Source organism: Hyla sarda, chromosome 9, assembly GCF_029499605.1.
Source record: "Hyla sarda isolate aHylSar1 chromosome 9, aHylSar1.hap1, whole genome shotgun sequence".
NCBI classification, from domain to species: domain Eukaryota; kingdom Metazoa; phylum Chordata; class Amphibia; order Anura; family Hylidae; genus Hyla; species Hyla sarda.
The window spans coordinates 11,944,605-11,971,645 of NC_079197.1; the positions used below are offsets into that span (position 1 = coordinate 11,944,605).

The window sequence follows — 27,041 nt, forward strand, 5'->3', positions numbered from 1 at the left end:
GTATGCTAGAGGAAATGCTTTTCTTTTTGGATATCTCTTCTGTCACAACCACAGTGCTCTCTGCTGACCCTCTGCTGTCCATTTTAGGAACTGTCCAGAGAAGCATATGTTTGCTATGAGGATTTTCTCCTGCTCTGGACAGTTCCTAAAACGGACAGCAGAGGTCAGCAGAGAGCACTGTGGTCGTGACAGAAGAGAAATCCAAAAAGAAAAGCATTTCCTCTGTAGCATACAGCCCCCTAAATAGTACTGGAAGGATTAAGATTTTTTAAAATAGAAATAATTTACAAATCTGTTTACCTTTCTGGCACCAGTTGATTTAAAAATAAAGTTTTCCACCGGAGTACCCCTTTAAAAACACTTTGGTATACAAAACATGGAGCCAATAGTCTGTCGCAAAACTGCAACTCCATGCTGGGAGTTGTAGTCTTGCAACAGCTGGAGAGCATTTTAGCTGTCAGGGCTAAAACAGAGCCAATTTCTTTTATAAAACAGCGCCACCCATGTCCTCAGGTTATGCGTAGTATTACAACTTGGCTTCATTCGCTTAAATGGATCAGAGCTGCAATACCGCACACCACCTGGGGACAGGGGTGGTGCTATTTTTTTTTTAAAGAAATTAGCTCTGTTTTGGATACATTTCCCAGGCTCGAATAAAAAACGGAGTCAATGAATAATGTCAGAAGTTGCTGGAATGGCCATTTACGAAGCATGTGACTCCGCCCAGCATGTGACATCACGGTATGCAAATGTGCATATAATTAGAATATTTATGGACAGGTGCTAAGTGTACATACACAGAGCAAACAACAGTCACACCTGTCAGCAAACCCCGGCTGGAATGTAATGACTAATAGGGAGCGGAGCCTGACAATTATGGCAGTAACAGCATCCGGCAACCCTTTAAACCAGTGTTTCCCAACCAGCGTGCCCCCAGTTGTTGCCAAACTACAACTCCCAGCATGCCCGGACAGCCGAATGCTGGGAGTTGCAGATTTGCAACAGCTGGAGGCACACTGGTTGGGTAACATTATTAAAGATGTCTGCATGTGATGCAATACCCTACATCCCTGCAGAACAGATCTCCAGCACATCAAACATTTGCAGCTGTTTCTGAGTTATACCAGTCTCCGAGAAAGCTTGGTGACAACCTATAAGTTCCAACCCAGCTTTGCCTGACCCCTGTATCACACAACTGATAGGCGGTGATGCAGGAGATTTCTTACTACATAACTAGGCAGACTAGGAATGTTCTGTAGTGTGAATGGGTCCTGTGTGCAGTGGACACTGCTATAGTCAATGCCGATGTGCGCTGTCACTATTGACGGGGGTTGTATGGTGAAAGTAATACCCAGTGGATGGTGTCAGGAAGTAGAATACAGCAACTTACTAATATAATGTTATTAGCAAAAGTGCAGAGATCTTCCATATAAGCTGTGCTGCTACCTTGTAAGCTGTAACGTCACATCACAGGCTCTCAAAGTTGTCTGCTCTATCTATCCTCCCCTCCTGTCAGCACAGGATGAGACCAGTGATGTGAAGAGGGAAGCTGATCTTGCTGCTCATTAGATTTATCACTCATTAGATAAAGCAGCAGAGAGTTTGTTCTGCCGGGAACTACTGTGACTAAGAACTGACTCCACTGCTGCCTTATTGAAGGAGTCAAATCTAATGAGCAGAAATACCAGCCGCCCCCCTTCACATCACTGGTCTCATCCTGTGCTGACGGGAGAGGAGAGACAGAGCAGACTACTCAGAGCCTGTGACATGACATCAAGCTTGCGGCATAGCTGATACTGTTATTAGCCATTGTGCAGAGATATTCAATATCAGTTCTGCTGCTCCCTTGTAATCTGTGATGTCATAACACAGTCTCTCAGAGAAGTCTACTCCATCCCTCTGCTCTCTTTCCCTCCTGTCAGCACAAGACCAGACCAGTGATGTGAAAAGGGGAGCTGGTAATACTACTCATTTGATTTATGACTCACTAAATAAGGCAGCAGAGAGCCCGTTTTGCTGGGAACTACGGTGAATAAGAACGGACTTCCCTGCTGCTTTATCAACTGAGTCAAATTTAATAAACAGTAATATCAGCTCCCCTTCTTCACATCACTGGTCTTGTCTTGTGCTTACAGGAGGAAAAGGGTGACGAGGGACTGAGCAGACTGCTTTGAGAGCCTGTGACGAGATGTCACAGCTTACCAGGGAAACAGATCTCTGCACTATGGCTAATAACATTAGTAGGTTGCTTTGTTATACTTTTTTACTACATACACAGGTTGTTTATTTTGCGGACAACCGTTTTAGTTTCCACAGCGATCCGATTCCAGGCTGCCCGGATCCGCTGAAAAAATTTGACAAGGAAATCCCTTGCTGAATTTCCCTAGTGTGCATGGGCCCTTACCATTCAGGGCAGAGAAGCAGTAATGTCACTCAGCTTTCCCAGGAACCAGATGACCAAGAATGGTGTTTCTATAACATTACAAAATCAAGCTTTCCCAGAGTTCTGCATGTGAGCTCTGCTAAGTTTTGTAGGAGACAGAACGGCGCTGTACTGGCGGCCATATTGGTTAGCACCCAGCTTTTCCAGAAACAGATAAAACAAAAATTGATAACGGTAATGGACGTTCTGTGGATTTATCTTAAGGAAGAAATTTTTTTTTGTTTGTTTTTTTAACCTGGTTGATAAAGTTTCCAATACCCGCATATGTGAACCCCAGAACTGACGAACTATTACTGGATGCAAAACTACAACTCCCAGCATGCCCTGACAGCCTTCGGCTGTCAGGGCATGCTGGGAGTTGTAGTTTTGCAAGCACAGGAGAGCCACCAATTTGAGGCCACTGTATTATCCAGCATTAGAAATACATAGCTACTTTCTTCAAAAAAACAGCGCCACTCCCATCTTCAGGTTGTGTTAGGTATTACAACTCCTTTCCATTTACTACAATGGAAATGAGCTGCAATACCGCACACAAACTGAGGACAAGAGTGGCGCTGTTTGGGGAAGAAAGCAACTATCTGTACACACACATTGATAACCAAGACATCTTGAAGACACAACCCCACAGTCATCACCCCCCACCACTAGGTGGCAGGACACACCACTAATCTCTCTGAAGGCGTATTGATTAATATAATCAACAGCGCTCCACCGCAGGCAGCAAACGCGCTGCTACACTTACTATGGCATATTCCACATATCAGCCAATATCACGAGTGCGCAATTTTTTTTTTTTGTTTTAAAGTAACCCCCCGCCCCCCCACAAAAAAAGCTAGATGGAGATCCTTTCCCAGGATGCTTTTCAGCACAGGCGCCGAGGACAGACATCAGGGCAGTGACCACAGTCCAGATAGATCTGACCGTCCTCCATCCGCTGCGGTTAGAAGTAGAGCGCCGGCTCGCTTCGGAAGTCTGTATGAGAGTTGCTGTCGGCTGGCGTGAGCTGAAAGAGAGGGGGGAAACTGTTAGGTAAGGGACCCCCTAAAATATTAAAGGTGTACTCCACCCAAAAAGCCTCTAGGTGGGGCCAAATCTTAACCTTATGATTGGGGGTTGTTCAGGATTTAAAATATGGTTGCTTTCTTTCAGGGACAGCGCCACACCTGATGATTAGGTTGGCTATGGTATTGCAGCTCACCTCTATTAAAGTAAGACTAAGCTGCAATACCCCACATCTCCTTACGCCAGATGTGGCGCTGTTCTTGGAAGCAAGCAGCCATGTTAGGTGATATATGGCACCTAAAGAAGGTAATAAAAGGAGAAGTGCTGTGAAAAATAACGTATCTTCTGATAAGTTAAAGATCGCAGGGGGTCTGAGCGCTGGGACCCCCTCGCGATCTCCTGAACGGGGCCCCAGCAGTCTGCCAGAAGTGGCCGTTCCAACACCGCAGGAAGCCGCGGCTGATACGCCCCCTCATATGTATCTAAGGGATATATGGAGGGGGCGTGTTGGCTGGCGCTCAATGCGGGGGTAGCCACGCCCCCTTTCAGCAGACTGCTGGGGCCCCGTTCAGGAGATCGCGGGAGGTCCCGGCGCTCGGACCCCCTGCGATCCATATCAAAAGTTATTTTTCATCGAAGATTAGTAAAACATGGCTGCTTTCTTCCAAAAACAGCGCCACTCTTGTCCTCAGGTTGTGTCTGGTATTGCAGCTGAGTTCCACTGAAGTGAATGGAGCCAAGTTGTAATACTACACAGAACCTGAGGACCAATGTGGCGCTGTTTTGGAAGAAATTACCGGTAGCTATTCTTTTATTCCTGGATAACCCCTTTAAAGGTTCTGCTCACACAGGCCAGTCATACGCCCAACAGATGCCACTGACTTTAAGGGGCCCGCGGGGTTTCTGTCATGGTGTATGATGTCTTAATGGCTACTAACTGGGCCACAGAAAAGACCCTTTTGTCTACATTCAAAACGTGAAACCCATTTTTCATTATCTTACTCCTAGGCTGAGCTGTGATCTCTGGAATTCTAGGCCCGAAGCCTGAGGCTGCACCACTGAGCCATTGGGAGGAGCCCTTGTCTGCTGTTGTGTTGTCATGGAAACCCAGTGTAGATACCAAATCACCTACATGGAGGAGATAGATTAAAACCTGTCCAGAGGAAAAGTTGCTGAGTTGCCCAGAGCAACCAATCAGATCACTACTTTCAGTTTTTAGAGGCCTTTTCAAAAATGAAAGAAGCGATCTGATTGGTTGCTATGGGCAACTGGGCAACTTTTCCTCTGGACAGGTTAATAAATCTCCCCCCATGTATTTGTGACAACACTGCACCAGTCAACAGAAGGAAACAACTCAGAATGTGCCTCAGTAGTGCAGCCTCGGGCTTTGGGCCTGTAAACTGAAAACTATCATATCTCAGCTTTAAAGATAGATATTCGAAAATGTTTTTTATATTCTTAATGTACAACCAGATCCCATTTAATGCTACTGTAGTATATGGGGCTCACCATGTCCTGGCTCGGAGAGCTGAGGTCCGGAGTTGCAGCGCCCCCTAGAGACGCCTCATCCTGCCATTTGCTGTACCCCACGGAGTGCTTAGGAGTGTAGTTAGATAGACCTGCAGAGGAACGAGAAAATAACTAAAAATATGGGTATAAAACGATATAAAAAATAAAAATAAAAAAATAAGTCCATAAAATCTGAAATACACCTTTAGGGTAAGGTGACATGTAGTGCATCCGCAGCGTATTTTTACATTGCGGATGCGCAGACACCAGTCACTAGAGCGAGCTCCCTGCTGCGGCCGGAGGCCGCAGCTGGGAGCTCGCTCTAGTGACTGGCGTCTGCGCATCCGCAGCGTGAAACACGCTGCGGATGCACTACGTATGACTCTAACCTTGAGGCCATGCTGTGAACTGCATTAGGGTCACCTATCACGGCCAATCAAATGCTAGCCTTTATCCTCAATGGTCACATGCAGAAAGACAGCTGGGATCTGATTGGCTGCCATGGCCAACACTTCTCCATATCTTCATATCTATGACCCTGGAGGCCAAGGAGATAACAGAGCGAACACTCATCCTCCGCCATCTCCACTTACGTCACTCATCTGGACTTTTCCCCATATATAAACTTATAAATAGCAAAAAAGGAACAAAATCCATTCAAAGTCTACAGAGATAGTGGAGGGGGGAGGAGGAGAGAACACAGAGATAATGTAATGTATGTACACAGTGTCCCCACCAGCAGAATAGTGAGTGCAGCTCTGGAGTATAATACAGGATATAACTCAGGATCAGTACAGGAAAAGTAATGTATGTATGTACACAGTGACCCCACCAGCAGAATAGTGAGTACAGCTCTGGAGTATAATACAGGATAAGTAATGTATGTATGTACACAGTGACCTCACCAGCAGAATAGTGAGTACAGCTCTGGAGTATAATACAGGATATAACTCAGGATCAGTACAGGATAAGTAATGTAATGTATGTACACAGTGACCTCACCAGCAGAATAGTGAGTACAGCTCTGGGGTATAATACAGGATATAACTCAGGATCAGTACAGGATAAGTAATGTAATGTATGTACACAGTGACCTCACCAGCAGAATAGTGAGTACAGCTCTGGGGTATAATACAGGATATAACTCAGGATCAGTACAGGATAAGTAATGTAATGTATGTACACAGTGACCTCACCAGCAGAATAGTGAGTACAGCTCTGGGGTATAATACAGGATATAACTCAGGATCAGTACAGGATAAGTAATGTATGTATGTACACAGTGACCTCACCAGCAGAATAGTGAGTACAGCTCTGGGGTATAATACAGGATATAACTCAGGATCAGTACAGGATAAGTAATGTAATGTATGTACACAGTGACCTCACCAGCAGAATAGTGAGTACAGCTCTGGGGTATAATACAGGATATAACTCAGGATCAGTACAGGATAAGTAATGTAATGTATGTACACAGTGACCTCACCAGCAGAATAGTGAGTACAGCTCTGGGGTATAATACAGGATATAACTCAGGATCAGTACAGGATAAGTAATGTAATGTATGTACACAGTGACCTCACCAGCAGAATAGTGAGTACAGCTCTGGGGTATAATACAGGATATAACTCAGGATCAGTACAGGATAAGTAATGTAATGTATGTACACAGTGACCTCACCAGCAGAATAGGGAGTACAGCTCTGGAGTATAATACAGGATATAACTCAGGATCAGTACAGGATAAGTAATGTAATGTATATACACAGTGACCCCACCAGCAGAATAGTGAGTACAGCTCTGGAGTATAATACAGGATATAACTCAGGATCAGTACAGGATAAGTAATGTAATGTATGTACACAGTGATCTCACCAGCAGAATAGTGAGTACAGCTCTGGGGTATAATACAGGATATAACTCAGGATCAGTACAGGATAAGTAATGTAATGTTTGTACACAGTGACCTCACCAGCAGAATAGTGAGTACAGCTCTGGAGTATAATACAGGATAAGTAATGTAATGTATGTACACAGTGACCTCACCAGCAGAATAGTGAGTACAGCTCTGGGGTATAATACAGGATATAACTCAGGATCAGTACAGGATAAGTAATGTATGTACACAGTGACCTCACCAGCAGAATAGTGAGTACAGCTCTGGGGTATAATACAGGATATAACTCAGGATCAGTACAGGATAAGTAATGTAATGTATGTACACAGTGACCTCACCAGCAGAATAGGGAGTACAGCTCTGGGGTATAATACAGGATATAACTCAGGATCAGTACAGGATAAGTAATGTAATGTATATACACAGTGACCTCACCAGCAGAATAGTGAGTACAGCTCTGGAGTATAATACAGGATATAACTCAGGATCAGTACAGGATAAGTAATGTAATGTATGTACACAGTGATCTCACCAGCAGAATAGTGAGTACAGCTCTGGGGTATAATACAGGATATAACTCAGGATCAGTACAGGATAAGTAATGTAATGTTTGTACACAGTGACCTCACCAGCAGAATAGTGAGTACAGCTCTGGAGTATAATACAGGATATAACTCAGGATCAGTACAGGATAAGTAATGTAATGTATGTACACAGTGACCTCACCAGCAGAATAGTGAGTACAGCTCTGGGGTATAATACAGGATATAACTCAGGATCAGTACAGGATGTATTATACTCCAGTGTAACACAGAGGTCAGGTGGTTTTGCTCTTACTGTAAAGAACACTACAGTCAGTATGATGCGGCTGATCACAAGGAGCAATATTGACTTAACCTCGGGGCAAATTCAAGTACGATGACTTCTGATTTACTGTCCCTTTAAAAAAGTGATGACAGCGCCTGATATTCCAGTCACTGCCGCTCCGCCGTGAGTCACCGCACTGACAATAATAAATACAATGAGGGATTAAAAGGTTTCCGACACACTCTTATGTGCGTGACCGGTCCAGAGCGCCACGGCGGAGAAATGCGACCAAACACGTCGCGATGTCAGCAGAACCGGTTACATAATAATGTTTAATTTAATAACAGCCATAGTGATGAAAGAGTCCACACCCTTCTAGGAAACGTACGCCGGGCACTGTGTTCACTGATACTGCCTCCACCGGGTGAACAACTACAACTCCCAGCATGCCCTGACAGCCTGCGGCTGTCAGGGCATGCTGGGAGTTGTAGTTGTGCCTCCACTGTAGAATCCCAGCTTTCCCAGAACACTTTCACAATCACTACCTGAGTTTGCAGAGTTGGCCCGCAGGCTATTGCCGGCCGCACCGCCGCTCCCGAATGTCGGCCGCGGGAGAAACACGCCGGAGGGTTTATCGTCTTCTTCGGATTCTGAGCCCGATACCTCGTGGGCCTCTCCTTCTGCCGCTTCTTCTGCCAAGGAGTTCTCAGATGGGTACTCGAACATAGTGTGGATGTTCTGTTCATTGAAGGAGATCTTCATCTGTGGGAGAAACAACCAAATAAATGTATATTCTTATATTATAGTAGTTATATTCTTATATATAGGAGGCAGTATTATAGTAGTTATATTCTTGTATAAAGGAGCAGTATTATAGTAGTTATATTCTTGTATATAGGAGCAGTATTATAGTAGTAATATTCTTGTATATAGGAGCAGTATTATAGTAGTTATATTCTTGTATATAGGAGCAGTATTATAGTAGTTATATTCTTGTATATAGGAGCAGTATTATAGTAGTAATATTCTTGTATATAGGAGCAGTATTATAGTAGTAATATTCTTGTATATAGGAGCAGTATTATAGTAGTTATATTCTTATATATAGGGGGCAGTATTATAGTAGTTATATTCTTATATATAGGAGGCAGTATTATAGTAGTTATATTCTTGTATATAGGAGCAGTAATATAGTAGTTATATTCTTGTATATAGGAGCAGTATTATAGTAGTTATATTCTTGTATATAGGAGCAGTATTATAGTAGTTATATTCTTGTATATAGGGACAGTATTATAGTAGTTATATTCTTGTATATAGGAACAGTATTATAGTAGTTATATTCTTGTATATAGGAGCAGTATTATAGTAGTTATATTCTTTTATATAGGAGCAGTATTATAGTAGTTATATTCTTGTACATGGGGGGCAGTATTATAGTACCGTAGTTATATTCTTGTATATAGGAGCAGTATTATAGTAGTTATATTCTTGTATATAGGAGCAGTATTATAGTAGTTATATTCTTGTATATAGGAGCAGTATTATAGTAGTTATATTCTTGTATATAGGAGCAGTATTATAGTAGTTATATTCTTGTATATAGGAGCAGTATTATAGTAGTTATAGTCTTGTATATAGGAGGCAGTATTATAGTAGTTATATTCTGGTATATAGGAGCAGTATTATAGTAGTTATATTCTTGTATATAGGAGCAGTATTATAGTAGTTATATTCTTGTATATAGGAGCAGTATTATAGTAGTTATATTCTTGTATATAGGAGCAGTATTATAGTAGTTATAGTCTTGTATATAGGAGGCAGTATTATAGTAGTTATATTCTTGTATATAGGAGCAATATTATAGTAGTTATATTCTTGTATATAGGAGCAGTATTATAGTAGTTATATTCTTGTATATAGGAGCAGTATTATAGTAGTTATATTCTTGTATATAGGAGGCAGTATTATAGTAGTTATATTCTTGTATATAGGAGCAGTATTATAGTAGTTATATTCTTGTATATAGGAGCAGTATTATAGTAGTTATATTCTTGTATATAGGAGGCAGTATTATAGTAGTTATATTCTTGTATATAGGATGCAGTATTATAGTAGTTATATTCTTGTATATAGGAGCAGTATTATAGTAGTTATATTCTTGTATATAGGAGGCAGTATTATAGTAGTTATATTCTTGTATATAGGAGCAGTATTATAGTAGTTATATTCTTGTATATAGGAGCAGTATTATAGTTGTTATATTCTTGTATATAGGAGCAGTATTATAGTAGTTCTATTCTTGTATATAGGATGCAGTATTATAGTAGTTATATTATTGTATATAGGAGCAGTATTATAGTAGTTATATTCTTGTATATAGGAGGCAGTATTATAGTAGTTATATTCTTGTATATAGGAGCAGTATTATAGTAGTTCTATTCTTGTATATAGGATGCAGTATTATAGTAGTTCTATTCACAGCCCCTCCTGTCTGTATATAATCACAGCTGGGTCTGTATATATCTCCCCGGTCGCAGGGCCGCTCCTAGTACTGTACACAGCAGATAATCTACAGGCCGGGGCCTTTCTTTGCTCTGTGTGTTTTATCAGGCGGCCGCAGAGCTCTTGTTAAAACAAAGAAAATCCAGATTTATAAAGCGGAGCTGTGGGGAGGAGAGAGCGAGAGAATCGCACAATAACAAGACTATAGATTGACAGGATACTAGAGTGAATACAGCTTCCCATAGAAAACACCATGGATGACCGGGCAACTGAATAGGTTTCGGCTGTTGCCTAGTGGTGACAACTCCGGAGGGTACGGCTCCTGGGGGACTGTAGAAGAGCAGCAGGTGCCCAATGTCATGGCAATGCTCATGGCCGCCTCAGGCTATCTAATTGGGGCTTGTTTGCTTATACCTGCTGATGTGTATTCTACTACAATCAGCTGCAGTGTAAAGAATGGGGACAAATTGTTTGGTAAAATTTAGACTAACACAGATTCCAGTAGAGCACAATCATTTCTTTGTCCTAATGGAGTAGAGCAGTGATCTCCAAACTGTGGACCTCCAGCTGTTGCAAAACTACAACTCCCAGCTTGTCCGGACAGCCAACGGCTGTCCGGACATGCTGGGAGTTGTAGTTTTGCAACAGCTGGAGGGCTATAGTTTGGAGACCACAGGAGTAGAGCAGTGCTCCGCAACCTGTAGCTCTCCAAAATGACCTGTGGCTCGCCGATGGCTGTCTAGCCATGCTGGGAGTTGTAGTTTTGCAACAGCTGGAGGGCTATAGTTTGGAGACCACAGGAGTAGAGCAGAGCTCCGCAACCTGTAGCTCTCCAAAATGACCTGTGGCTCGCCGACGGCTGTCTAGCCATGCTGGGAGTTGTAGTTTTGAAATATCTGGAGGGCCGCAGTTCGGAGAGCGGAGTTCCACAATTGCTTGCTCTCCAGCTGCTAAATTTACTGTCAAAGTAGGGACAACGATGGGACTTGTAGTTTTGCACAGACTAGGGAAACACAAAATGATATTTTACTTTGTTCGCAGGGGTCGGAGTTCCATCTTTACCAAGTTTATATCCTCCTGCAGCCGCCACTAGGGGGAGCTCACTGCATACTGGTTCTACATTGAACTCAATAATACCGTATACAGTGAGCTCCCCTTGGCACCATTTACATCCGTGTCTATACAGAAGATAAGAAGCTCTGTATTAGTAGAACAAATGGTCGGAGTACTATCAAAAGTTAGTGAATCAGTAAAAAATAAATAAATAAATAATTAAATAAATAATTAAACAAAATACATAAACAAATAAATAAATTAAATAAATAAAAATACATAAAATACTACATTAAAAAATAATAAAATTAAATAAAATTAAAAATAAACAAAAAAAATGTATTAAATAAAAATAAAAATACATAAAATAATAAAGTAATTAAAAAATTAAAATTAAATAAAATTACCGGTAAACAAAATAAAATAAAATATATATTATAAATATAAAACAAAAATAAATAAAATAAAAATGTTGGATGGGTTCTAGTCTTCAGCCCAGTGTTTCCCAACCATTGTGCCTCCAGCTGTTGCAAAACTACAACTCCCAGCATGCCCGGACAGCCAACGGCTGTCCGGGCATGCTGGGAGTTGTAGTTTTGCAACAGCTGGAGGCACAATGGTTGGGAAACACTGCTTTTTAGACAGATCCCAGAATCATTTGCATCAGGTCAGGTCGCCCAACGCCACTGGTAATCTCCCGCAGTCACGTCAGGGTCTGGCCGCAGATTACTACTGACTTTCCAACCTCCATTAATGGACCCAATTACTGCTTCATCTGCAAATAGTCGCGATGAGTGGATTAAGGGCACCGTCCCCATCAAGCCGCTGTTCAGCCTTTAAATAGATTGTGAGCTCTTAGGGATTGGAGACTAGTTCAGGATGTACCACAATTATCTCCAGGACGCTGCTCTATCGGGAACAGGCCAATAATAGTGCCATCCAGCCCGAGAGCAATAGAATCACATGTATCGGAAGTCTCAAAAAATTGCATGGAGCTCCACTAGACTAAGGGGTACTTCGGTTCTAGACATATTATCCCATATCCAAAGGATAGGGGATAAGATGCCTGATTGCGGGGGGCCCGGAACCCCGTCGTTCTGATCATTGAACATGTATCAAGTGTAATGGAAAGATCTCCAGACGTTAGGTAGTCATGCTGGAACATACATATGTTGAGTTAAATATAACCCATGGAGCTGGGATCTGGGTTGGGCACCTGTTGGGTGTGATCGCTTTAATTCAACCCGGTTATTATTTTATTGTGTAACTTTTCAGTTGCTAAACAACAAAGTAGCCCGAGTGCAACATTTGGCTTTTTATTTTGCAGAAGAGCAACAATGTATCAGTTGTATCAGACAACTAAACAGTGGCACTTATACTGTGACGCTTACACAGAGCCGCGACGCTTACACAGAGCCGCGACGCTTACACAGAGCCGCGACGCTTACACAGAGCCGCGACGCTTACACAGAGCCGCGACGCTTACACAGAGCCGCGACGCTTACACAGAGACGCAACGCTTAGGCTAGGTTCAGACTACTGAATCTCCGGGCAGAAAATTACCGCCCTGAGATTCCGAGTTCCGCCTGCGCCGACTGAATTAGTCGGCGCTAGGACCGATCGGACACTGCAGTCTCCTATAGACTGCTTTGTGTTCCGCTAGGATTTCCGTCTGAAGAAAGAGCAACCCCTTTCTTCAGGCGGAAATTTTCTAGCGGATTTTTCATCCGGATTTTCCGCTTCACAAATTCCGAAGTGTGAATTTGTGAATGGAAAACCATTCACTACACTATGCATTATAGTAAGCGGAATTTCTGCCGGAAATTTCAAAGCGAAAATTCCGGCAGAAATTCCATAGTCTGAACCTAGCCTTACACAGAGACGTGACGCTTACACAGAGGTCACTAGAATCTTGTAGTGATGCCTATGCCAGGCAGCTACGCCTATATGCCGGGCAGCTACGCCTATATGCCGGGCAGCTACGCCTATATGCCGGGCAGCTACGCCTATATGCCGGGCAGCTACGCCTATATGCCGGGCAGCTACGCCTATATGCCGGGCAGCTACGCCTATATGCCGGGCAGCTACGCCTATATGCCGGCCAGCTACGCCTATATGCCGGGCAGCTACGCCTATATGCCGGGCAGCTACGCCTATGCCGAGCAGCCATGCCTATGCCGAGCAGCCATGCCTATGCCGAGCAGCCATGCCTATGCCGAGCAGCTATGCCTATGCCAAGCAGCAATGCTTATACTGATGTCACTAGAATCTTGGAGGCCACAGAGTAGATAACAGCAAGCGAAAGCTTAGAAATTCGGGGACCCTTGTAAAACTATAGATGCAAAAGAGGTGGGCATCAGGGTTTCATGCTGCAGGAATAACTTCATGGTAAAGTATGATTTAACTGTCCAGCAGGCAGGTGTAGGGAATAGTTAGTTTGTGTGTGTGTGTGTGTGTGTGTGTGTGTGTACGTGTGTGTGTGTACGTGTGTGTGTGTGTGTGGGGGGGGGGGGGTCATGCCACCCAGCTTTCTCAATATGGCTGCTTTACCAGACAGATATTCTCTTCAGAAGACTGGGAAAGCAGGCAGTACAGAACTCACAGTACTCTCCCCAATATTGTGTTTTTATACATCATTGCTGCTTTTAGTCGCCCACAAGGTTAAGGTAGGAAGATCGGGCAATGCTGGGTACTCAGCTAGTATATATACAAAGAATAGACTTCTCCAGGGGATATAAACTCTATATTGCAGTGTTCTTAAACTTGTGGCTCTCCAGCTGTTGCAAAACTACAACTCCCATCCTGCCCCGACAGCCTTTGGCTGTCGGAGCAGGATGGGAGTTGTAGTTTTGCAACAGCTGGAGAACACTGCTTTATACAGTGACCTAAAAAGAATAGTAGCTTATGACTTTAGAGAAGAAACAATGAGTGAGGCTTCATTTCAGCAATAGGAATTACTTCATGCAGTTTTGGGTAAGGTTTTGTTTAAAAAAAAAAGTTATCCATTCTAAATTGGGTTTGAAAACTGGAGGCGCTGTTTCATTAGAGTCTATGCAAAAGACAGTGGTGGAAAGCGGTACTGCAAGTATTATGTGGAAACGAAAATGAGATTCAAAAAGGGATATAGGATATTGTGTACAGGGGAAGAAGCTTTCCCCTTTGAAATGTTATTTTTATAAGACACCCAGGCCGGTCATTGTTCTAAGTTTCGCCGTACACCTGTGTGACCTTTGTGAAGGTAAAGTGAAAAGAAACCTGGCTTTTGTCCGACGTTACGCCTGTTTGGGAGCATAGAACAGAACGTTTAAAGAGCTGTCACTGACTATACGTATTAATGACGTCACTCCATACATGTAGCCACATTGGGGCAGGAACACAAGGGACAAATGGTTGTAGGTGAAAGGGCCCCCAGCTTGTGTAAATCGTCCTGGAGGGACCACGGTCGGTGACGTTATCCTTTATAGCGGTCCTAAAATAAATGTATTCCCCACTTACAGGGTAATTTCACCTAATCAGACAAGGTTATTGCCCTTGGTCCATCGACAGAAAACAAACAGCCATAGAAACATAGAAGGTGTCGGCAGATAAGAACCATTTGGCCCATCTAGTCTGCCCAATAATCTGAATATATGAAGGATAGCCTTATGCCTATCTCTATCTCTTATGAAGGATAGCCTTATACCTATCCCTATCTTATATGAAGGATAGCCTTATACCTATCCCTATCTTATATGAAGGATAGCCTTATGCCTATCCCTATCTTATATGAAGGATAGCCTTATGCCTATCCCTATCTTATATGAAGGATAGCCTCATGCCTATCCCTATCTTATATGAAGGATAGCCTCATGCCTATCTCTTTCTTATATGAAGGATAGTCTTATGCTTATCCCTATCTTATATGAAGGATAGCCTTATGCCTATCCCTATCTTATATGAAGGATAGTCTTATACCTATCCCTATCTTATATGAAGGATAGCCTTATACCTATCTCTATCTTATATGAAGCATAGCCTTATACATATCCCTATCTTATATTAAGGATAGCCTTATACCTATCCCTATCTTATATGAAGGATATCCTTATACCTATCCATATCTTATATGAAGGATAGTCTTATACCTATCTCTATCTTATGAAGGATAGCCTTATACATATCCCTATCTTATATAAAAGGATAGCCTTATACCTATCCATATCTTATATGAAGGGTAGCCTTATGCCTATCCCTATCTTATATGAAGGATAGCCTTATACCTATCTCATGCATGTTTAAACTCCTTCACTGTATTTGCAGCGACCACTTCTGCAGGAAGGCTATTCCATGCATCCACTACTCTCCCAGTAAAGTAACACTTCCTGATATTACTGCAGAAACCTTTCCCCTCTAATATAAAACTATGTCCTCTATATAACACTATGTCCTCTATATAACACTATGTCCTCTTGTGGTAGTTTTTCTTCTTTTATATATCCTCTCCTCCTTTACCGTGTTGATTCTCTTTATGTATTTAAAAGTCTCTATCATATCCCCTCTGTCTCTTCTTTCTTCTATACATGCTAAAGGGGTTCTCCACCACAAGGTGATTTTAGTACATACCTGTCAGACTACTGTCTGCTTAGGAAGGATCTGCGCTTGTCTTGGGGCTAAATGGCTATGTTGTGAGATTACCATAACACTGTGGCTAGCTTTTTGTGAACTGGTATTTCCTGTTTGACTTTTCTTTTGACTACAAATCCCATAATTCCATTTTCCTCCCTCCCACACATCAGCCACCCCACCCATTGAAACATAAATGAGCTGCATCCATTCAAAAGACCTGTGGTTTTCAACCAGGGTGCCTACAGCTGTTGCATTAGTTGCAGATTGATCGCTCCCCCCATTGAAGCAGGCAGGCTCCCTGTCATCAGCTGACTAGTGATGTCAGGTCTCGGCTGCATTACAACCTGGGAAAAATCTGAGACAACAGTCATTTTGTATGCTGATAAAAATAAATATTGGGGTGAAAGTCACAGAAGAATTGTGAGAAATCCGTCACACACAGGTACAGACACTATATTATGGACTACACTAACTTTACAGCCCCTGTAGCATAAAGTCAAATAATATTTTTTTTTCCTGGAATACCCCTTGAAGGTCCTTTAATCTTTCCTGTTAAGTTTATCCTGCAATCCATGTACTAGTTTAGTATCTTCTCTGGACTTTCTCTAGAGTATCTATATCCTTCTGGAGAGACTGCCTCCAGTACTGCGCACAACACTCCAAGTGAGGTCTCACCAGTGTTCTCTACAGCGGCATGAGCACTTCTCTCTACTGCTTATACCTCTCCCTATACAACCATGAGCACTTCTCTCTACTGCTTATACCTCTCCCTATACAACCATGAGCACTTCTCTCTATACTGCTTATACCTCTCCCTATACAACCATGAGCACTTCTCTCTCTACTGCTTATACCTCTCCCTATACAACCAAGCATTCTGCTGGCATTTCCTGCTGGACATGACTTGGTGCTACGAGATGGGTCTTCAGCCAATTTCCAACACAAAAGGCCGTGAACCTAATCGACATTCCTCATACAGTTCCTCCACGTGGAGACATCAGGGACGGCCCTACCACGTTGCTCCATGCACATCAGCAGGTGTTTTGCTTGGCTCCTGTTTGTTGTTTTAGTGAATGCTGTCATAGTATGACGAAACCTCAAGAACAACAAAGCAGGTTTGGGGATGGTGTCCAGGTGTATCTATCCTTTAGAGAAAAGGTCCCCAACCCAGTCCTCAAGGCCCAACAATAGTAAGGAATTTGATTGCAATGGAGTAACTTAAGAAAAAATAATAATAAATGGAAATGGAATGTTGGTGGCCTTGGAGGACTAGGTTGGGGACCACTGCTCCAAAGCTTCCTTCTACCAGGAGTGACCCCAAGAATCATCATGGTGATAAGAGAATCTTTATCGTACCACATAATGTAACATGCATGTCCCGAAGGGGAGATCATTACTGGGAGAAAAGACAAAAGGGGTTCTCCACCATAAGGTGATTTTAGTACATACCTGGCAGACAGTAATGGACATGCTTAGATACATCAGCTCAGAAGACTTGTATCACTTCTGATTGGCTTAAAGGGGTTCTCCACCATAAGGTGATTTTAGTAGCTACCTGGCAGACAGTAATGGACATGCTTAGGAAGGATCTGCGCTTGTCTTGGGGCTAAATGGCTATGTTGTGAGATTACCATAACACTGTGGCTAGCTTTTTGTGAACTGCTATTTCCTGTTTGACTTTTCTTCTTTTGCCTACAAATCCCATAATTCCATTTTCCTCCCTCCCACACATCAGCCACATAAATGAGCTGATTCCATTCAAAACACCTATGTTTTCAACCAGGGTGCCAACAGCTGTTGCATTAGTTGCAGATTGATCCCTCCACCCATTGAAGCAGACAGGCTCCGTGTCATCAGCTGACTAGTGATGTCAGGTCTCGGCCACATTCCAACCTGGGAAAAATCTGAGACAACAGTCATTTTGTATGCTGTTAAAAAATTTATATTGGAGTGAAAAATCACAGAAGAATTGTGAGAAAACCGTCACACACAGGTACAGACACTATATTATGAACTACACTAACATTACAGCCCTTGTAGCATAGTCAAATAAAAAAAAAAATCCTGGTATACCGCTTTGAAGGCTTTTCCCATGGACTAGATCCCCCAAAAAAGGAAGATGTTTTTCTTATGGGATCAGGCCATATGGAGATGTGAATAAAGCCAAAGGTTGAGGCTTCTATCACAAGATAGATGGTGGCCATAGATAGGATGCAACCACTGAGGGCTCCAACTACTGGGTACTAGCGGTGTCAGAGGCTCCAACTACTGGGTCTAGCGGTGTCAGGGGCTATAAGTACTGGGTGGTAGTGGTACCTGGTGGTCTAATACTGGGGTGGTGGCAGTACGAAGTCTCCAGATACCAGGCGGTAGTGGTGGGAGGGTTCCAAGTAATGGGTGGTAGCAGTAGGAAGACAGCAGTTACTGGTAGGGTTGCCACCTTTCTTGCAAAAAAAAATACCGACCATGCTAATTTGCATAATTAATTATATATTCGGGGGGACATTTTTTCCTATTCTGACCCTTATAACTTTTTTATTTCTCCTTTATACGGGCCTGTATGAGGGCTCATTTCTTGCGCCCTGATCTGTAGTTTTTAACAGTACCATTTTCGGCTGTCCGGGCATGCTGGGAGTTGAAGTTTTGCAACAGCTGGAGGCACTCTGGTTGGGAAACGCTGGTATAGTATATGATGCAACATTCCGGGAGTTGGAGGATTGGTTGGATAAATACCATTGGCGGTATTTTTTATATAAAAATACCGGCAAGGTGGCCAAAGTACCGGCTGTGCCGGTAAATTACTGTCCATGTGGCAACCCTAAGGCTTTTCTAAGGCTAGGTTCAGACTACGGAATTTCCGCCTGCAATTCCTCTTTGAAATTGCAGGCGGAAATTCCGCTTGCTAAAATGTACTGTATAGTGAATGAGTTTCCGTTCACAAATTCCGCTTCACAAATTCCAAAGTGTGAATTTGTGAACGGAAAATCCGCTTGGAAATTTCCGCCTGAAGAATAGCGTTGCTCTTTCTTCAGGCGGAAATCCGCGCGGAACACATTGCAGTCTATTGGAGACTGCAGTGTCCGCGCGGTCCTAGCGCCGACTGATTCAGTCACTCGGAATCTCCGGGCGGAAATTTCCTGCCCAGAGATTCCGTAGTCTGAACTTAGCCTAATAGTAGTAACAGTCATCGGAGTCTGACCCTATGGAACACACAATTCTGTTTTACACATAGAACATTCCCCCGTGGAGATTCGTATTTTTTTTTATTTTTTATTTTTTTGTTCTTCTTGATTGATCTAGACCAGTGGTCTCCAACCTGCGGACCTCCAGATGTTGCAAAACTACAACTCCCAGCATGCCCAGACAGCCAACGGCTGTCCGGGCATGCTGGAAGTTGTAGTTCTGCAACATCTGGAGGTCCGCAGGTTGGAGACCACTGATCTAGACTCTCTATATGGCCTATTTAATGGCCTAACAAGCTTATAATGTCCACAACCAAAGGACATTAACCCATTGTTTACTACAGGAAATGATGGGAAAATGACCTGAAATTCCTGTTTCCTTTGGCTTCACACGACGTCCCGGCTCCACCTTCAGTAAACTTTCCAGGGGAGATAACGTGTGGGCAGCATGGCCGCCGGGTCAACATGTTCCATACACACAGGAGAGATTAACATTGACCGCCTGCAGACACAGGGACTGATCCAGAGTATATACAGGACCTAGTACTCTGTTCATCCTGATCTTCCTGGTTTGCTAATGTATCGTGTTCATGCCATGGCGTATCAATGTCAACGCACGTTACGCCAGGTCTACGGAGAGATGAATGACGCCGTAATGGCGCCATCCGTAACGGTCACCCACTATCTGTATTTTCTAACTTTACGAACACGTTTACCCCAACGACGCCCTGATCAGAAAACCTCCGATGCAAACAGGTTAATGCGGCTGTAGTTTAGTAAACACCCGAGAAGAACGTTCCAATCTCAACTTCACCAAAAGCGGCGACTTTTCATCTCTCCGTTTAACAACAAACAATGCAACCTTAGTAACGCCAGCCGCAGCCATAACCACAGGCAAGACGACTCCACGGCCAGAATAAACCAGCGGTGACACACTGTAAATCACAACGGGATTAGTGTAAAAAACCCTGTACGGTCATGTAGGGGAGGCGGCAAAACGCCCTGCGGCAGGGAACAATATGGTGCGCCGCCTCTAAATCTAATAAGATAATACCTAAAAAAATAAACGACAGGGTCCTTACAGCAATCGGCCCATTTCTCCATTGACCAAAATGGACAACCCCTTTAAGGGAATAGTCTATAGGATGTTCTTCATCTTTCATAGATTTTAACCCCATTTCCTATGTAAAGAAACAATAACACCTCTAAAAAGACCCCTGTAGGGCCCAATCAGGAGGCCAGAAGCAGTAATGCTCCGCCCTCCTGACTCCATAGTCATGTGACTTCTTACAGTTGCGATGAACGGCTATAATGGCCCAAGGGTCTCATCTTGGTGACCGGTTCCTACCTACTTACGTAAGAAGCTAAGCTGTATAGGAAGGCACTGCTGCTGGGAGTTGTAGTTCTGCAACAGATGCAGGTTGGGGATCAGATATACACCGTAATAACGCAGTGTGCAGTCACCCAGCTTTTCTAAGGTCCAAAATATAACCAAGAGTCCTTATAGCAGTGTTTTCCAAACTAGTGTGTCTCCAGCTGTTGAAACACTACAACGCCCAGCATGCCCAGACAGCCTTCGGCTGTCTGGGCATGCTGGGCATTGTAGTTTTTCAGATTTTCATGCATGCAAAAGCTTAAGTGCGAAAGATTGCCTATGTGCTGACTATTTCTCTAGTAGTAAATCACTTAGGGCTGTGATGGAACAAGTAGGCCTCATCGCCCATAGCAACCTGACAGGCCTCCATATAATTTCAGTGTAAATTAGAAAATGAAAGCAGTTTTTTCATTGGTTACCTATAGCAACCAATTAAAAAACTGCTTTCATTTTCTAATCTACACTGAAATTATGTGGAGGCCTGTCAGGTTGCTATGGGCGACGAGGCCTACTTGTTCCATCACAGCCCTAAGTGATTTACTACTAGAAAAATTATATTATACACAGCACCACATCAGTGTACAGCCACCCAGCTTTCCCATAGTCCAGAATAAAACTGTGAGAATCCTTATAGCAGTGCTTCCCAACCAGTGTCCCTCCAGCTGTTGCAGACAGTATCACACAACAGGCTTACATATACAATAGAATTAGATCTACCAATTTAGCAGCGAAGTATCCCACATTAGGCTTAGATACAGCAGTTGAGCATCACACACAAAAAGCTTAGCTCCAGCTCATACGATCCCCATGAGATACGCCAGCTCAGATCATATCAAACAGGATAGGATTAGATACATGGTTAAGTTTACTGTAAAACACATGACCGGCTTAGATGTACCAATTTAGCCAAACCGTATCACACACAATGGGGTTAGATACAGTAGCTCAGCAAACAGTATCACAAATTATGGTGTTAGATCAGTGTTTCCCAACCAGGGTGCCTCCAGCTGTTGCAAAACTACAATGCCCAGCATGCCCGGACAAGCTAGAAGTTGTAGTTTTGCAACAGCTGGAGGCACACTGGTTGAGAAACACTGGATTAGATACAGTATCACACATAATGTGGTTAGATACATCAGCTCAACAGACTATCACACCTGCTCAGCAGCACTAAACCCTGGATTACAGGCTTAGATACACCAGTTTAGCAGCGCTGTTTCACAGATTATAGAGACTTAGATACACAATCTCTGTATCATTGATTATAGGTTTAGATTAGATACACCATCTCAGCATCAGACAATCCTTAGAGCAGTGTTTCCCAACCAGTGTTGCCTCCAGCTGTTGCAAAACTACAACTCCCAGAATGGCCGGACATGCTAGAAGTTGTAGTTTTGCAACAACTGGAGACACACTGGTTGAGAAACACTGGATTAGATACAGTATCACACAATGTGGTTAGATATATCAGCTCAACAGAAAATCACACCAGCTCAGCAACACTAAACCCTGGATTACAGGCTTAGATACACCATCTCAGCAGTGCTGATTCATGGATTATAGGCTTAGATAGACCATCTCAGTAGCGCTGCATCACGGATTATAGGTTTAGATACACCATCTCAGCAGTGCTGTATCACGGATTATAGGCTTAGATACACCATCTCAGCAACAGACAATCCTTAGAGCAGTGTTTGCCAACCAGGCAGCCTCCAGGTGTTGCAAAACTACAACTCCCAGCATGCCCGGACAGCCAAAGGCTGTCCGGGCATGCTGGGAGTTGTAGTTTTTGCAACAGCTGGATATACCCTGGTTGGGAAACACTGCTCTAGGACATCACAATAGAAGCCTGCCATGCAGAAAGTTGTAGTTTTCCAACAGCTGGAGGCACCATGGTTGGGAAACACCGCCTTAGAGATTATTTTAAGACGTACTTGGACGAAAAGTTCTAAGAAGTCCGGTTTGCGATGCGTCACGGCAGACAACTTCCTTTTTGGCACCAGATGATCAGTCACAATGGGAAGAATACATTATGTAGACTTCACAGAACAGGGTCCGGGTGCTGAACCCTATGGGCACGGTAATGGCCGCCATTTGTGATTGTCACCCGCTACAGGTGCCTTATTTGTGGGAGGGGGTAGTGAAGATTTGGTGCCCCCCCCCCCCCCCTTCCTTCTCTCCAGCTCCATGCACTGAATTATTGAGCAGGAATCACATCTCACTGCGGGGCCCCGTGTCTGGCACAGTGACCTTTCACCCCGGCTTATCAATTATTGCTGGTCGGTCTGCAAATGAAACCTGCTTGTGCCACATTATCTGACTGCCGCCAGATACTGAAAGTGAGAGCAGCCCAGGATCCACAGCCGCTGCAAAGGCTGAGCAGAGGACTGTCAGGGGCATGCTGGGAGTTGTAGTTCTGCAACAGCTGGAGGTGCACACTGCTCTCAAGGGAGGCAGGAATGTATTTTAATAAAACTGCGGCTAAAGAACAGCACATTCCCAAAACGTTTCTGTCCTCCTCCCAAGTAACAGGGTTTATGGTGAAGACTGAGCGTCTGATCTCAGCCCAAAGTCCACCACATCTGTACATCCATTACAATAACACCGAAACCACTGTCAACAGCGCCAAAATTGTGACGTTCTTGTAAAGGTTCTGTTCACATCGGTGGTGGAGACTCCATCAGACAAGAGACAGAACCCAATGTGCGTTATTAGTCAGTAGGGTCTATCCTGTACTGATCCAGAGTTATATCCTGTATTATACCCCAGAGCTGAACTCACTATTCTGCTGGTGAGGTCACTGTGTACATCTATTACATTACTTATCCTGTACTGATCCTGAGTTATATCCTGTATTATACTCCAGAGCTGTACTCACTATTCTGCTGGTGAGATCATTGTGTACATACATTACATTACTTATCCTGTACTGATCCTGAGTTATATCCTGTATTATACCCCAGAGCTGAACTCACTATTCTGCTGGTGAGGTCACTGTGTACATCTATTACATTACTTATCCTGTACTGATCCTGAGTTATATCCTGTATTATACTCCAGAGCTGTACTCACTATTCTGCTGGTGAGGTCACTGTGTACATACATTACATTACTTATCCTGTACTGATCCTGAGTTATATCCTGTATTATACTCCAGAGCTGTACTCACTATTCTGCTGGTGAGGTCACTGTGTACATACATTACATTACTTATCCTGTACTGATCCTGAGTTATATCCTGTATTATACTCCAGAGCTGAACTCACTATTCTGCTGGTGAGGTCATTGTGTACATACATTACATTACTTATCCTGTACTGATCCAGAGTTATATCCTGTATTATACCCCAGAGCTGAACTCACTATTCTGCTGGTGAGGTCATTGTGTACATACATTACATTACTTATCCTGTACTGATCCTGAGTTATATCCTGTATTATACCCCAGAGCTGTACTCACTATTCTGCTGGTGAGGTCACTGTGTACATACATTACATTACTTATCCTGTACTGATCCTGAGTTATATCCTGTATTATACTCCAGTGTTGTACTCCCTATTCTGCTGGTGAGGTTACTGTGTACATACATTACATTACTTATCCTGTACTGATCCTGAATTATATCCTGTATTATACTCCAGAGCTGTACTCACTATTCTGCTGGTGAGATCACCGTGTACATACATTACATTACTTATCCTGTACTGATCCTGAGTTATATCCTGTATTATACTCCAGAGCTGTACTCACTATTCTGCTGGTGAGATCACTGTGTACATACATTACATTACTTATCCTGTACTGATCCTGAGTTATATCCTGTATTATACTCCAGAGCTGTAATCACTATTCTGCTGGTGAGATCACTGTGTACATACATTACATTACTTATCCTGTACTGATCCTGAGTTATATCCTGTATTATACTCCAGAGCTGTACTCACTATTCTGCTGGTGAGGTCACTGTGTACATACATTACATTACTTATCCTGTACTGATCCTGAGTTATATCCTGTATTATACTCCAGAGCTGTACTCACTATTCTGCTGGTGAGGTCACTGTGTACATACATTACATTACTTATCCTGTACTGATCCTGAGTTATATCCTGTATTATACCCCAGAGCTGCACTCACTATTCTGCTCCCCCTGCAGGCACACATTCTGGGTAGACGAGCTGTGTATGTTATCAGACAGTGAACAATCCTCCTTACGTCTTCCTCACAATGGTCTCTTTCTTTCGTTCTACGCCAGCGAGCGTCTCCCTATTATCCGTCTAGCGGACTGTCACAGCCAACAGGCAGAGGGTCGGGAGCCCGCACGCTGCCTTAAGAACCTGTGGAGACATCCTTACCCTGACCATAGTGGTTAGGCGCTCCAGCAGAGACGTGCCACTCAGGACTAGAGGAAAGCTGGACTAACCATTGCCTAACTAGGCACCATAACAGCCAGCACCCGTCACTGTCAAATGAGAATTGTTTAATAACAGGAGGGGATCAAGAATTTCTCTTTAATGGAATTTTTGACTTTTTGGGGAGGGGATGGGCTCTAGGGCCCTGTTCACATCCATTGTACATTGGTTTCCGGACCCATTTAATGAAAAACCAATGGAATGAAAGGAATGTGTCCGCCGCACTACGTTCTCGTGACCTGAATGCCGGGTAACCAGGCTAAGCTCAGAGGGGGCGGCAAGCTGACCATAAAGAAGGACAATGACGCCCCCACCCCCCACATATCTGCCTCAGACGCCATGGCGATGGTCAATATCATACCCAGTTAAGACCATGTTGTTAAAAGACTACAACTCCTAACAGGTCCTGATCCCTACACCCCCCCCCCCCCATTCATTTAGGTCAGTGGTCTCCAACCAGGGTGCCTCCAGCTGTTGCAAAAAAATCAAAATCAAACTCCTAGAATGCCCAGACAGTCGATTGCTGCTGGGAGCTGTAGATTTGCAGCAGCTGGAGACCCCTGACCAACATGCTGGGGGTTGTAGTTTTGCAAGATCTAGACAAACTAGAGTTTGGCGACCATTGACCTAGACGCTAGGCTTGCTGGGAGCTGTAGTTTCCCAACCTCTTGAGGGTCCACAGTTCGGAGACCTACGGTCTAGGTCAGTGGTCTCCAAACTGGGTCTGCAGCTGTTGCAAGACTACAACTCCCAGCATGCCCAGATGGCCAACAGCTGGAAGTCCACGGTTTGGAGGCCACTGACCTACATGCTGGGAGTTGTAGTTTTGCACCATCTAGAGGCCTAGTTTGGAGACCACTAACCTAGACCTTAGATATCCGAACTGTGGACTTTAAGATGTTGCGAAACTACAACTCCCAGCAAGCCTAGAGGCTAGGTCAGATGTTGAGGCAGGCTGGAGTTGTAGTTTTGCAACAGCTGGAGGTCCACTGACCTAGATTACCAAAATGTGGACCTCCACCTATTGCAAAACTACAACTCCCAGCATGCCCGGACAGCCAACGGCTGTCCGGGCATGCTGGGAGTTGTAGTTTTGCAACACCTGGAGACACACTGCTTTGAGACCACTGATTTACATGCATCTAAGCTGGGTGGCAACCAAGAGCCTCAAACGCCTTCCCTTTCCTGGCAGCCATAGTTGTGGTAACCCAGCTTTTCCCAGGAACAGATCTAGGGGAAATAGTGTTGAGCGCCTAAAGCTCCGCGATCTTTAGCGGTTTAACGTGAGGTGAGAATTTTCTCTCGGCATTAACCTAAATCGGCACTGGCAATTAAGGTCAATTATGGCGCAGGAACGTAGTTGTCAGACAGATGCCCCCAGACACGGCTTACTGGTTATTACTGGCCGGAGCGTGCCGCATACCAGTCTAAATCCCACGACTGGACCTGGTATCAGGGAAATCCGACAGCTTATGTCCCCCCCCCCCCCCCCAAAAAATAAAAAAGGTTCTCAAGGGGCTTATCCTGGAATGGGGTCACCTATGTGGGACATGGAGGGGAGGGGACACCGCAGATGGGCGACAACCTACGACACGTCCTCGGATTCGGGACTGGTTCCCAATAAATCCCTTTCCTGCTCTACCCATGTCTGAACCCTGCGTCTCTGGATGCGACACGACCATCTTTGCTCACATGACCTACGCCACCGATACGTCGCAGTTAACGAAGGCGAATCTATTCACGTTTACGACCATGACAGAACTCCCTCCTGGATAGGTTTATGGCAATTGTCAGGTTAGCGCGATTCAGGAAACAAGTGTCAGGCTATGTTCACACTGCGCCATTTCTCCGGCATGATCAGCCGGACGTTCCTTCTGCAGCAGGCGCCAACTCAATCGGTGCTAGGACAGCTTGGAATTGCGCCATCTGTACGGATGGCAATGCATTCCCGAACAACAAAATCGACAAATTCTTTCTGCGGAGGCCGAAATTGAAAGGTTTTTGGCAATATTTCGCCGTGTGCACAGTGCAGCAAAATCCCGTTAAACAATGGACTCTGCTACAACAGAATTTTCTAGCTGAATTTCACCGCGGGGTTCCGTATGAAAATTCTGCCGTGTGAACAAGGCCTGAAAAGGGTTTAAGCAGGGGGAATAAAAAAAAAAAAAGCAAAGTTGTCAGGGCATGCTGGGAGTTGTAGTATAGCTGTTAGGGCATGATGGGATGTAGAGATAAAACAGAGCTAAGTTC

The 27,041-nt window shown here is 43.8% G+C and overlaps 1 protein-coding gene across 1 annotated transcript in view; it reads right to left on the bottom strand.

Annotated features, from left to right (window-relative positions):
* Positions 1-238: 238 nt before the first annotated feature.
* TPRN (taperin) overlaps positions 239-27,041 on the bottom strand; it is a 46,346-nt gene continuing 19,543 nt past the window's right edge. The window contains exons 2-4 of the mRNA XM_056541102.1: positions 8,203-8,419; positions 4,955-5,064; positions 239-3,446 (exon numbers count right to left, since the gene is read on the bottom strand). Coding sequence (XP_056397077.1) covers positions 3,384-3,446; positions 4,955-5,064; positions 8,203-8,419 — 390 coding nt within the window. The 3' untranslated portion in view covers positions 239-3,383. The remainder of the gene's footprint in view (positions 3,447-4,954; positions 5,065-8,202; positions 8,420-27,041) is intronic.